This window comes from Eurytemora carolleeae, unplaced genomic scaffold, assembly GCF_000591075.1.
Source record: "Eurytemora carolleeae unplaced genomic scaffold, Eaff_2.0 scaffold1548, whole genome shotgun sequence".
Taxonomy (NCBI): Eukaryota; Metazoa; Arthropoda; class Copepoda; order Calanoida; family Temoridae; genus Eurytemora; species Eurytemora carolleeae.
This window is the reverse complement of record NW_019397436.1, coordinates 29,040-43,126: the sequence shown is the minus strand read 5'-3', so window position 1 is coordinate 43,126 and position 14,087 is coordinate 29,040. Positions and strand designations below refer to the sequence as shown.

Below are 14,087 nucleotides of genomic sequence, written 5' to 3'. Positions count from 1 at the left end.
ACTAGAGGGTTCAGAACTAGAGTCAATATCGATATCGCACGTGTAGACTGTAGAGATGATATCAGTACTTATGCCCCGTATCCGTTCTATCTCATTCTGTTGAATCTTGTGGAACTAGTTTAACGCGGCCAGGCATCGTCTTCCACACTTAAATGTTTAAATGTTTCAATTCAGGGTAAAAGGCAAACCACATCATCTGAATCCGAGCCCCCATTCTCCTTATTCTCCATTATACCCACATTTCAATTCCTGTTTGAGGTGGCTCGGATGAAAAAAACGAAAAAGAATGAGGCTCGGATTCAGTTTAGGTTTTGCTAGCCCTTTTCCCTGGAAAATATGCTAAGAATGGATTAAAAAATATCTATAAGATCTATTTGTTTGATTAAAGTGTATTTGATGAGACAGAAGATATATCCAATGCACTTTGTACATGCTATATAAGAGAGGATGGAAAAGGTAATGTCCAATATTTTATTTAAAGTTGTCTTTCAATGACATTTTTTACAATTTTATCCAACAAGAAATTGTACATACACTTTTCTCGCAAAATTGACGCATTACTACAGTAATAATAGCACAATAATATTTGTTGTAAACAAATTGTAAATTTTGTGCCGAATTCATATTTTTTCGAAAAATTTAGCTATTCCGAAAGTTACAAAAACGTACCCCTTCGTTTGAATCCAAATACTTTTTATTTTAGAAATTTAAATACAAAGCATCCCTATTTAATAACTAAAAACTAAAATTCTGTCGAAAAGTAGATGTCCCGACATTGTTGTTGATGATATGAAAATACAATCAAAAAGAATTGCATTATCTTCAACAAAATAGTGAAATATTAAGATTTTGATGAAACATTTCCAACATTTTAGGAATCATTGTCGAAGCTATCACTAAGGGGGAAATGTCAGGTGCGCTAAAAATATACATGAAAAATATACATGAAAAATATACATGAAAAATATACATGAAAAATATACATGCAAAATATACGTGAAAAATATACATGAAAAATATAAATGCAAAATATACATGCAAAATATACATGCAAAGTATACATGAAAAATATACATGCAAAATATACATGAAAAATATACATGAAAAATATACATGCAAAATATACTGTATTTCAGAAGTTTGTATTTCAGAAGGTTGTATTTAAAAAATGCTTATTTCAGAAGTTTGTCATATTTGTAAAATGAACAATTGAAAATTTACATTGCTTTCTATTATGAACATATTTTTACATTTTGTAACTTTGTATAGATCATGTTTGTTTCCAACTAAAAGGATTATTTAGATCAGGCTGAATTGGAAGAGAAAAAGAAGGGAAAGCTGTCTGAAGGTCAGAATTGGCAATTTTTTAAAAATCTTTTACTTCCCCTAGGGGCCCCAGGAAAAACATTTTACTCCCCCTAGGGGCCCTAGAAAAAAACATAAAATTGTAAATTTCGTCAAGAATTGTATTTATCCTTTTCATCTCATGAGTCTCATTACACAAATGACCCCGGCCAAAGTATTTTGTCAGAGACAGTACACCAGTAAAATCCCGGACGGTACAGAATCCGAGACAGTACACCAGTAAAATCACGGACGGTACAGAATCCGAGACAGTACACTAGTCAAATCCCGCACGGTACAGAATCCGAGACAGTACTTGTCCACGGCGGTGCTAGTACATTAAATTCGGAACGTAGCAATTTCAAAAGAATCGAAGATTGCAATCTAGATGAGAAATTGCATTTTGAGCGCAACACAAGATAGAAATAATTATTTTTATTCAATCTGATGAATCCCAAATGTTGATTGATTGATATTAGGGGCAGAAATAAACCATGTTGTTATTGTAAACAGTTGGAAGTATAATGTCAAGTTGTAGAACAAATTCCATACTGCAGAATGTTTACTACAAGGGAGAGTTTATTTTTCTGCATATCATAATTTATCTCTTATATTAACCCTATCCCTGCTGGGGTACTTGAAAACCAGGATACGCTGGGGGGGGTCAATTTGACCCCCCCCCCCCTCTAAATCCCATGTTTTATGTCCAAATATGACAAATGATACATCATTAGAAAGCTCTTGTGCTCTACTTTTAGAATCTGCAAAAAAATTTGCAAATTTGGGAAAATTGAATTTTTTATCGCAAAATCCAGTTTTATAGTAAAAATGTGTGCAAAAAAAAATTTGTCCAAAAAATGACAAATTATACATTTTTGAAAAGCCCTTGACCATGCCATTCCAAATATGCAAATTTTTGCAAAATTTTAAATAACCTGATTTTTAATCAAGAAAAACTAAAAATGTGCAAATTTCCTTTGACAGGTTGTTTGCAAAAAATTTGCAATTTTTTTTTCGCAAAACTTGTGCAATCCGTTTCCTTATGTCATAGGCTTTCCAAAAAGCTAAATTTTATCAAAATAAAAGTGGGTCAAAACAAAGATTTAGTTTGTTACAGGCAAAAGCAGTCATTCAGGCAGGGTGCCTGAGGACTCAGGCAGTTAGTATTAAAGCCCGGTTTTAGGCCTAAAGGGAGGGCTTTGGGTATGTAAGAAAAGTCAGAAAATTTCAACAGCCTCAGACCAATACTTTTTGAGTTATGTAAAAAAAACTACAGGGGGGGGGGTCAAATTGACCCCCCCCCAGCAGGAATAGGGTTAAATACTATATTTACATCTTTTAACGCCCAAAATGCAGTACACATTTCCGAAGTGTAGTACACGTACACAAAAACTTGTCAAAGTTCTAAATAAAATATAAAGTGTACTTTCATGCTCCTAAATGTACTTTCAACCCCGATCCCATTTGGGATCAGAAATGGAATTATCTGGACCCCTGGTTTTATTACCGACAATACAAGTAATCATTAAGATGTGTGTTCTTCTAATTTTTTAAATAATCATTTTTAAATGATGTTACTTCTCCAGATAAAACTGCTTGTGTGTTTGGAGAAATTCAGATTAAAGTAGACGAGGCTGGACCTTGTATTCCGGAAATCATGAGGAAATCATTTATCGATAAAATATCAGAAAATTATGTTGTGATCAACCAGAACCAATTACCGAAGATAGTTCTTACAGTGATTCAAGGATTGAAAGTGCTCGTGCAAAAATCCATGAGAATTCTTAAAACGTGTGTGTTATAGCTATACAATTTACTTCTTCAGGTCTAAACATAAGTATAAGTGAGATAAAAAAGACCATGACGTTTCGACGCTTTAAAGTTGATCCAGTATTAAATTTACAACTTTTATAGCATTATCCAGTTTAGCTATTCAGTGTTGTTTAGCTCTTAAAAGCCAGCCACAAGACTTCTTTGTACTAGCTAAATTCTTCTTATTTTCTCTCTCAAGCCGTTACCGAATGCAATCAAAAATCCAACCAACTAAAATCTTTTTGATTTTTTTGGAGCATGTAAGATGAACTTGCATGATACAGAAAAAAAACATTGGAGTTTCTCTGAATAGGGGAAACGTTTTTCAAATAAAATAATGAATGAAAAATCAAGTAATGAAAAAATGCAAACAACTTTTGCATGATTAGAATGAGTCTTTGCCACCAACAATGATTTTCTAACCTTTATATCTTTGCACCCAATATCATGTACACCGTAGATATTACAAACTATGAATTCTGTAACATTCTGTGGCAAAAACTCAGTTTCTTTGTCTTCCTTGTGAAGTAGAAATTTATACAATACAGCCACAGTTTACCATTCTGGTCAAATTACAGTAAATTTCATGTTAGATAAAAATCTGATACGTTTTCAATCATAATGCCCCTTGTTTGAAGAGCCTTTAAAAATAAATGAACAATATTTTATTGCTTACAATCAAAAAAATACATTAGTTTTTCCCCATACTTGGGGAGTAAAATGTTGAAATTAAAAGAAAATTTCAACGGCACAACGGCTTACCAATAATTTCACTTATTTTCTACTTTTTCCTTACAATTTACATTCCTTTATAAAAAGCCGGTTTTTTGGTATGTAACAATTTTCATTTCCTGCCGGGATATTTTCATTGAAAGATACTTTGAAAGTCTACAAAGGCAAAAAAATCCGCAAAATCCGCAAGCCCTCGGGTTTATCATTGAATCCCCTCTTTAAAAGGAATGGCATTTACTCTCAGACAAATTAGAATCAATGGAAATTTGTCTCAGAGTAAATGATACATTTTTAGATTGGAGTGGAATAAATCGATTGATTGTTTTAAATGAGATCTATTATTGAAGTAAATGGATAAGGAATAAATATATCCGATATAATTTTTAAAATAAAAACAACTTCTTGGATATCTATGAATGATTGATTTTTAAAGCTTGTTTGCTGATGGACAGATGAATCATTATTCTAATATGAGTTGTATTTGCTCAGCTAAACCTAATGGAGGTATTTTTAAATTTTGTTAGAATTTTACGAATAATATTTCCACAGCTCTGTTAAAGAGATCGTACAAGAGTTTTAAGTGGTTATTTATTCACAACAGTATCATTATAAGCTTTGTCAAATTAGTCAAATATCAATGCTTTTGTGTTTGAAAAATGATTGTTTTTGATAGGTTTTTTTTCTACAAAAATAACTAGAGCAGTTGATGAGTCAGAAATAATTAAAAACTATCAGAATTAAACACTTTTCAAGCCAAAAAAAAAGTTCCACATTTTTAAGGTTTCAAGGGTTTTGTTTATAATCTTTTTTTTTGTGGGAAATGGTGGGTCACTTAAATCTACAACCACAGTTCCTTAAAAAAATTTTAAAAATTTTCATATTGAAATTTTTTTCAGACATCAATATCTCAATGACTGGAATGAAGGAAGCAGTAACCAAAGATCCAGGTATATATATTTAAAGGAACTCAGTTCTTGCCACAAGATCCGACTTTCTAATCCTTATAATCTTTGCAACCTGATGTGGTTGATCTTCGATATTTCAAGCTATGTATACGCGTTCTGAAATATCTAAATTTTACACCATCAAGTTGCAAAGATATAGGGAATAGAAAATTTGAGATTGTGGCAAAGTCTCAATTTCAATTTTAATTATATTAATAGAATCGAAATAAAACGCATTTTAATGAATAAAAAATAGTCATGAATAGAAATAATAATAACATTTATTTCAGACACAAAAGATCCATATCAGTGAAGGTAAAAGTTAAAACTAATAACTAAGTATTTTTTTTTTGTAAAATTGGAATATTCCTTTCTTCAACTTGGTACGAATCGATATGTTTTCAGGACTTGATAACGGAAAATTGAAACAGAAGAATTTTAAAAAATGTGTTTTTGTAAAATACGATATCTATGTATATTCTTTTATCAAAATATATGTATCATGATTATAATATGAAACTATTTGCATTTATAATTTATATACAGTCTTTCGTGAACATTGTCTTTCGAATCACCAGCTGAGCAAAAAAGAACTGAATTGAAAGTGTTAAATTCTGATAATCATCTTCTTTTTCTCCTGATGAATGAACTTTCAAGTGACTTTTCTATAATGTTGATCAGAACAAGATCTAGAGGGTATCATTGTGAACCGGACATGCCTATTTATGACAATAACAGTTCCTTTAAGCAGTTGAGGGTTTCTTTTTAGGTAAGACACAAAGATATGTTCCTGTGAGAAAATCCATTTCTAAAAGTTCTTTAACTGTTGGTCTTTTTGCAGGATCCTTTTCAAGGCATCGTAACAATGTCTTCCTAAAATAGTTAATTGTATTTATTTCAAAATAGCAATAAACCTATGTCCTCGCAGTTAATGTTGTTAATTGCTTTGGTGAATTTTTGTTTCATTTTTTTGTGTATGGTTTCTCTCAGGGTCAAAGTTTGGCATAGCAAATGTTTGGCTTTTTTCTCTACGCCAAAATGTTGACCCTGCTATGAATATAGGCAAAAACGAACCAAAATCGATCTTTGTTAAAATATAATTTTTTAGTTTTTGGATTTTCTTTCAGAATAAAAATATTTTAAAGTTTGATAACAGCAAACATTAATAGAAAACCGTTTTAAGATGTTGAAAGGTTACAAACGAGAAATAACACTATAGACTTAAGTTAGTCATAATATTAATTATCATAATTATCATCATAAAGTACCTTAACATTAAAGCATATTATAATAAGTCAATTAGAAAAAATTAAATGTTTAAATCGACGAAGAGTAATTCTCGGGTATTCATGGTATTCAAACCGTTATTAAACCGATTTTTTCTGAATTTTTTCCACATCTGCAGCCCTCCTTTTTTCAACATTTTTAATTACTTTGCACAAGAGTGGTTTTTTAGAGTTATGATGAGAACCTTCACAAGTTCAAATTCAAATTCAAAGAAAGTGTTAAAACTCTTTGCTTGAATCATAATGTCCTATACTAAACTCATTGAAATTTAGAGAATTTCTGATGGATTTCTTGGCGGATTTGTATTGCATGTCTTTACTTTCATAAGAGTCATACTGTATTACTTTAAATATATTACCTAGCGCCAGGATAGTTTACTATTTCTGGTATTTGAATAGGAGTAGAGTAGTGATAATATTACCTAGTCCCAGGATAGTTTACTATTTCTGGTATTTGAATCAGAGTAGAATAGTGATAATATTACCTAGCCCCAGGATAGTTTACTATTTCTGGTATTTGAATAGGAATCCAGTAGTGATAATATTACCTAGCTCCAGGATAGTTTACTATTTCTGGTATTTGAATCAGAGTAGTTAAGTGATAATATTACCTTGCTCCAGGATAGCTTACTATTTCTGGTATTTGAATCAGAGTAGTTAAGTGATAATATTACCTAGCCCCAGGATAGTTTACTTTTTCTGGTATTTGAATAGGAGTAGAATAGTGATGATATTACCTAGCCCCAGGATAGTTTACTATTTCTGGTATTTGAATCAGAATAGAATAGTGATAATATTACCTAGCCCTAGGATAGTTTACTATTTCTGGTATTTGAATCAGAGTAGTTAAGTGATAATATTACCTTGCTCCAGGATAGCTTACTATTTCTGGTATTTGAATCAGAGTAGAATAGTGATAATATTACCTAGCCCCAGGATAGTTTACTATTTCTGGTATTTGAATAGGAGTAGAATAGTGATAATATTACCTAGCCCCAGGATAGTTTACTTTTTTGTGGTATTTGAATGGGAGTAGTTTAGTCATAATATTATCTAGCCCCAGAATAGTTTACTATTTCTGGTATTTGAATCAGAGAAGAATAGTAATAATATTACCTAGCCCCAGGATAGTTTACTATTTTTGGTATTTGAATTGGAGTAGAATAGTAATAATATTACCTAGCCCCAGGATAGTTTACTATTTCTGGTATTTGAATCAGAATAGAATAGTGATAATATTACCTAGCCTGCAGGATAGTTAACTATTACTGGTATTTGAATCAGAGTAGAATAGTGATAATATTACCCAGCCACAGGATAGTTTACTATTTCTGGTATTTAAATCAGAGTAGTTAACCCTATTCCTGCTGGGGGGGGGGGGTCAATTTGACCCCCCCTGTAGTTTTTTTTTACATAACTCAAAAAGTATTGGTCTGAGGCTGTTGAAATTTTCTGACTTTTCCTACATACCCAAAGCCCTCCCTTTAGGCCTAAAACCGGGCTTTAATACTAACTGCCTGAGTCCTTAGGCACACTGCCTGAACGACTGCTTTTTCCTGTAACAAACTAAATCTTTGTTTTGACCCACTTTCACTTGTCAGATTTTGATAAAATTTAGCTTTTTGGAAAGCCCATGACATAAGGAAACGGATTACACAAGTTTTGCGAAAAAATTGCAATTTTTTTTGCAAACAACCTGTCAAAGGAAATTTGCACTTTTTTAGCTTTTCTTGATTAAAAATCAGGTTATTTAAAATTTGCAAAACTTTTGCATATTTGAAATGGCATGGTCAAGGGCTTTTCAAAAATGTATAATATATCATATTTTGGACAATTTTTTTTTTCAAACATTTTTACTAAATAACTAGATTTTGCAATAAAAAATTTAATTTTTGCAAAGTTGCAATTTTTTTTGCAGATTCTAAAAGTAGAGCACAAGAGCTTTCCAATGATGTATCATTTGTCATATTTGGACATTAAACATGGGATTTAGAGGGGGGGTCAAATTGACCCCCCCCCCCAGCGTATCCTGGTTTTCAAGTACCCCAGCAGGGATAGGGTGAAGTGATAATATTACCTAGCCCCAGGATAGTTTACTATTTCTGGTATTTGAATCAGAATAGTTAAGTGATAATATTACCTAGCCCCTAGATAGTTTACTATTTCTGGTATTTGAATCAGAGTAGAATATTGATAATATTACCTAGACTCAGGATAGTTTACTATTTCTGGTATTTGAATCAGAATAGTTTAGACATAATACATTACCTAGCCCCAGCATAGTTTACTATTTCTGGTCTTTGAATAAGAGTCGTTAAGTGATAATATTACCTAGCCTCAGGATAGTTTACTATTTCTGGTATTCGAATCAGAGTAGAATAGTGATAATATTACCTAGCCCCAGGATAGTTTACTATTTTTGGTATTTGAATCAGAATAGTTTAGAGATAATATTACCTTTCCTTAGGATAGTTTACTATTTCTGGTATTTGAATCAGAATAGTTTAGTGATAATATTACATAGCCTGCAGGATAGTTTACTATTTCTGGTATTTGAATCAGAATAGTTTAGTGATAATATTACCTAGCTCCAGGATAGTTTACTATTTCTGGTATTTGAATCGGTGTAAAACTTTTCAATGCTGAAACTCTACTGCCTTTTCCTCCTGGTAAAGACCCATAAGGATGAGATCCCTGAAAAAAAAAAACATAAATATCATAAATTACATTAAAAAAATTTATCAAAATCAAAAAGTATTAACCTTGAAAATTATTGAATATAATAATATACCAAGGCTCCAAACATCTGCAGCTTGTGTAATTCTAAAATTAAATTTTAAAGTTTTGCATTAATACAACACAAAAAGATTCTTTGACATTCTAACTATATATATATTATCCGCTGCAGAGCGTTTATTTAACAATGCATAATATTAATTTGCTCATAGTTTAAAGGGACATTCAATTGACCCCCTGTGGAAAGATTGGTATGTCCGATTTACAACGGTGCCAATAAAAGTTTTGTCTCATTTATGAATATGATATCCATGTGTTTGCTTTCTAAAACTGATTTGTTTTTATCAGTGGTCTCTCAACAAAAGTAAAACGCATTTCTTGCTACAAAAATAAACACTTTTTAATCATGAAAAACAACAATATTTTGTACAATGTTGACCAGATTAAGTTTACTGTTGTGAATGGGACAGGCCCCTCTTTTTTATTAAAGGTTCGCTTTTAATTGCTAGCTTCATAATTCTTTTATTTATAATTAGTTCTCATTCGTCATTCTTGATTCTTGTCTTTGTAACAACATCAACACAATTAATATGATTAACTATCGTCTTCATATTCTACAGTTTTTTTGGGTCTCACGGTATATAGTGTATATACTGTGATAACTATAAAAATTTTGAATAAGAAGACGACATTAAAACAACACTGAAGTGCATTTGATGTTTTTTCAGAGCAAATAACTTTACTAGCTTTACATATCAAAGAAAATGGGTCTGTAATACAATGCGCAATTGCCGAGTTTCATGTTTATTGCACTATTTAGAGTCATAACTTGAGTTTCAAAGTCGACTTCATATTCCAGAGTTTAAAGTATCTGACTGTATATACCTGAGGCAGGTTTCAACATCTTCATCATCTGAGCTAACCTCTGGATCCTTAACTTTACCACTTGGTAGCATTTCACGGAAGTTCTCTGGAGCAACGAATAGAAATGTTCCGGGGAGAGGTTTAGCATATTCTACATTTATAGAAATATTGTTGAATTTAATCTTAAACATGGTGTCCCGATATACATGGGGTTTAAAGGGAGTGACCGGCAATGTATGATACAGGGTGTCCCAAAAAACATGGGAATTCAGTGACGAATTCGATATCGTCTTTGTTATGAATTAGCATTGTAATACCTAATTTCAAAATCCATAATATTATTATGTCTGCTAGAGTTTTTTTATGAAAAGGGTAAAAGACTGTAAAGATTTGTCTATAATGTCTCCGCAAAAGATGAACAGTGAAGACGGACAAGTTTACTCTGTATAGAGTATTTTTTTAGGATTCATTTGAGACCTTTTAAACATTTTTACGGTGCATATTTGTTCAGCAAGAGCGCAAATTCAATCATGAAAATCCTTATAGATTGTCCATTTTGGAGGGATGATTTTGAGAATCGGTTTTTAAAAAATTGTTCAATGACAACCACGAAAAATGTAACAAAATTCGACAGTAAGCTTATAAAGTTGTTTAGGAACAGATTAAAAAAAATAAAAATTAACTCATCATCTAAAATCTTCAGTGATTAGTTTCTTGATGTCTCATTGTTAACAAAAATTTTCTGTAGATTTGCTGTATTTTTTTTTGAAAAACGACATTTGAAGAATTTTTAGAAATCTGCAAATAAATTCATAGAAAATAAGAAATTCAATATAATGATGTAAACAAAATAATTGATTCTAGCATTGATTTATTGACAAATTTCTTTTGAGAAACATGTTCCTAACCATCTAATTACTTTACTGTATAACTTTTACTTTTTTTGTCGTCGATATTTAATAATTTAAAAAAACGATTCTGAAAACGTACCTACCTTATTTAACGATTTTGAACGTCGACTATGCATTCAAATTCAGTAATAATACATCGTGGAAACGTTTTATATGTCTCAAATGAATCCTAAAAAATTTGTTCCCAACACTGCATACTCAGTTTAACTACCTTACATAGCCGGTCTGTCCCTTTAAGCATTGACTAAATATTGTCATCCTTTAAATTTATGCTTCGGAAAATTTATTTGGATTAATTCATTTAATGGTTATAAAATTTTCAAAAATATCATTTTGATTTAAGTTCTATGGCTAAAATTTCCAAGAAAAATGTTTAGTCTATTAAAACAATTTGTTTGAGGGAAGTTTATAAAATTGGACTAATTCCTACATTCAGTTGTACTAAAATCTGCGAACAAACTCATAGAAAATAAGAAATTCAAAATAATGATAAAAAGGAAATAATTAATTCTATAAACATCGATTTATTGTCAAATTTCGATTGAGAAATATGTTCCTAAACATCCGGTAAGTTTAGAATTTTTGCTACATTATCTCGTTGTTATTGAATAATTTTTAAAAAACCGGCTCTCAAAATCATCTCTTAAGAATAGACAATAAAGGAGGATTTAAACAATTGAAATTGCTCTTGCTGAACAAATATGCACCGTAGAAACGTCTGATAGGTCTCAAACACGGCCCGCTTATAGATATGACTCTATCTATCTATCTACACTGAACTCGGCCACAGTACAAATTTTATTTTGGTAATTTTTTCCATGGGCCTACCAGCTGATGTAGCAAACCGGACCCTAGATTTGTTATGTTTATTTTAGGGGCATATTTATGTTTTTTTTAATGTTTCTTTTATACAATTTTTTATTTCTTTTATTCAAAATAGATTTTTTTTTTGTTTGCAAAGAATTAATATGTGAAGGAAAGTTCAGGGTCCAAAGAGTAGGAAAGTTGTACAGCTGTGTTGATAAACAGTGGGCCCTGTGATGTATGAACATGAGGTACTGCAGTGTAATATCTTGTAAAAATAATAGTACTTGTCAAGATAAAATCTTTTTTTCGTTCCCGAAAAATGACCTAAGAGTAGCATGGGCGAAATTTACAGGCCAACCTTCCTCCTGGAATCCGAAAAAATGGAGTGTGATATGCTCAGACCATTTTTCTCCTGATGACCTTAATAGGGTTTCTAAAAGACTACGACCTGGAGCCANAGATTCAGCCCCCCCCCCAGCCTTTATAGGATTAAGCTGAAGAAAAAAATATGAATCATTCCCACTGTATACTTTAAAGTCCTGCGTAACTTTCAAGGGTGGGTGGCATTTATAGTGTTATTCTTAGTAGAATGGGGCTTCTTACTCTTAGTCAAAAAAATATTTATCATTTTAAATCCTCAATATTATTTATGTTAAAGCCTTTAAAAAGGTTGGGGGGCAACGATAATTAAGCTATTTTTGAAATAAAGTTTAAACATTGAAGACTACACAAAGGAATTAAACAAACCCCCCCCCCCCACCTTCTTACTCTTAGTCAAAAATGTATTTATTATTTTGAATCCTCAGTATTATTTATGTTAAAGCCTTTAAAAAGGTTGGGGGGCAACGATAATTAAGCTATCTTTGAAATAAAGTTTAAGCATTGAAGACGACACAAAGGAATTAAACAAACCGTCCCCCCCCCCTTCTAAAATTCAGTGGAATATAACTGATTGGCTAAATAAGAAAGGAATTATGCAAGAGCTGGTCCAGGGTCCATTGTCTGATAGAACTCCAATGTACTGCATAACACCCCACCCAGAAAATTACATCGAAACTCGTCTATGATCCATCCATTTTATTATATATCCGTGGTCTCAAATAAATCCTAAAAAATTTCTGTACAAAACTGCATTCTCAGTTCAACTACCATAAATTGCCGTTCACTCCCGTTAAAGGAACCGTAACTGTAAGTGACCCTTTTTTTACTGATCAGCGTTGTGGGACTTATTCTCATTAATCTGCAAAAAAGCGTTTAATTGTTAAATTTGCTTTTGTGAAAAGTCACTCATTATTTCTTTGTAAACCTATTGAAATCTAAACTATGTGCCCAGAGTTGCCCGGTGGATATTAACAATGCTGAGTACAAGAAATAAATGGATTTTTTCATCATTTATCACCCTTGGGTTTCCTAAAAACGTCAATTTGGTTGAGTCGTTTGGCCAGCTTTAGCTAAGGAATATATTATAGTATATGAATAAAAATCAATAAAGCAATGCACTGAGTTTCTCAAATATTCGACGAGTCGGTTTTTCTTACAATTTATTTATATACAAAAGATACAAACTTTAAATCGAACGATACTAATACAAACTAAATATTATGAATCTAATATATTTATGCTATATAACCTTTTGGGCCCTGGAAAAAAATTTCAAATTAAATAAAAAATTTCAAATTAAATAAAAAATTTCAAATTAAATAAAAAATTTAAAATTAAAAAAAAAATTTTAAAAAATTTTATTTTGAAAAAAAAATATTTATATGAGCGAAGATTAATTATAAATAGAAGATGTACGTTAAATACTAAAAACACAAAATCTATGGTCGTAAACTACACCCATGCATTGGGTGTACTCTTTAGCAATATTTTACAGGGAAAAAATCATAATGTTTATACCTATGTAATTTTTGCCTGGAGGAAGAAGTTTTGCCAATCCTAAATCTATAATTTTGAGAACTCCTTGAACCAAAAGAAAATTATCTGGTTTAATATCAAGATGAATTATCCTTTTCTCATGAACTTGAGCCACAGCCTGAAATAAAAATCATTTTATATCTAAAGGAATTAATCGTTATCGACCACAAATTCAAATTTTTGAATCCATTTATCTTGGCAAACTGATTATAAAATTAAATCTTGTGGGGTAATGGCTCAATTTTCTTGATCGCAAAATAAAAAAGGTTGTTCAAGTTAAGAACAGTTGCTTTTACCACAAATACATCTAAACATCTTTTTAGGTAAGGATTAAATGCAAACTTAAATACGATATATTTTTGCAAATATTCAATTTATATATTTGGATCAATATTTTTAACAAACAATATTTGTTTTGCCGTTTTAAAATATAAAATTCAAGTATTAAAATACAAATTTCAAGTTTTAAAATACAAATTTCAAGTTTTAAAATACAAATTTCAAGTTTTAAATTACAAATTTCAAATTTTAAAATACAAATTTCAAGTATTAAAATTCGGTGATGGTGATAGACCAAACCTCTGTAAAGCAGATGTTAGCTCTATATTTTCAGAGTGGAAGGTTGCTTTAACGGCGGTGTTTGCAAAAAAAAACAAAATATATTATGAAAAATATTATTTTCTGACCAGAAGTATTTGCTCCCAGTAGAATCTGGTTTGAACTGGGGACAGAGA

The 14,087-nt window shown here is 31.1% G+C and overlaps 2 protein-coding genes across 2 annotated transcripts in view; one reads left to right on the top strand and one right to left on the bottom strand.

Moving 5' to 3' along the window:
• LOC111714287 (uncharacterized) overlaps positions 1–5,351 on the top strand; it is a 19,774-nt gene extending 14,423 nt beyond the window's left edge. Inside the window, exons 21-28 of the mRNA XM_023489358.1 lie at positions 389–456; positions 876–914; positions 1,304–1,348; positions 2,931–3,006; positions 4,322–4,392; positions 4,785–4,835; positions 5,123–5,147; positions 5,238–5,351. Of these exons, the coding sequence (XP_023345126.1) occupies positions 389–456; positions 876–914; positions 1,304–1,348; positions 2,931–3,006; positions 4,322–4,392; positions 4,785–4,835; positions 5,123–5,145 (373 nt within the window). The 3' untranslated portion in view covers positions 5,146–5,147; positions 5,238–5,351. The remainder of the gene's footprint in view (positions 1–388; positions 457–875; positions 915–1,303; positions 1,349–2,930; positions 3,007–4,321; positions 4,393–4,784; positions 4,836–5,122; positions 5,148–5,237) is intronic.
• Positions 5,294–14,087, bottom strand: LOC111714288 (serine/threonine-protein kinase ppk34). The gene is made up of 6 exons (XM_023489360.1): positions 14,040–14,087; positions 13,336–13,471; positions 9,740–9,869; positions 8,881–8,941; positions 8,703–8,812; positions 5,294–5,705 (listed from the first exon to the last, which is right to left on the bottom strand). Exons 3-6 carry the CDS (start codon positions 9,808–9,810, stop codon positions 5,576–5,578), a joined length of 372 nt encoding a protein of 123 aa, XP_023345128.1. The 5' UTR covers positions 9,811–9,869; positions 13,336–13,471; positions 14,040–14,087; the 3' UTR covers positions 5,294–5,575.

Excerpts from the sequence above, each read along its gene's own strand:
- LOC111714288 (XM_023489360.1), bottom strand. The coding sequence starts at position 9,810 with ATGCTACCAAGTGGTAAAGTTAAGGATCCAGAGGTTAGCTCAGATGAT. Across the intron at positions 8,942-9,739 it reads GATGTTGAAACCTGCCTCAG|AATTACACAAGCTGCAGATG; the intron begins GTATATACAGTC and ends ATTTAATTTTAG. Across the intron at positions 5,706-8,702 it reads GTAAACTATCCTGGAGCTAG|GAAGACATTGTTACGATGCC; the intron begins GTAATATTATCA and ends TAACTATTTTAG.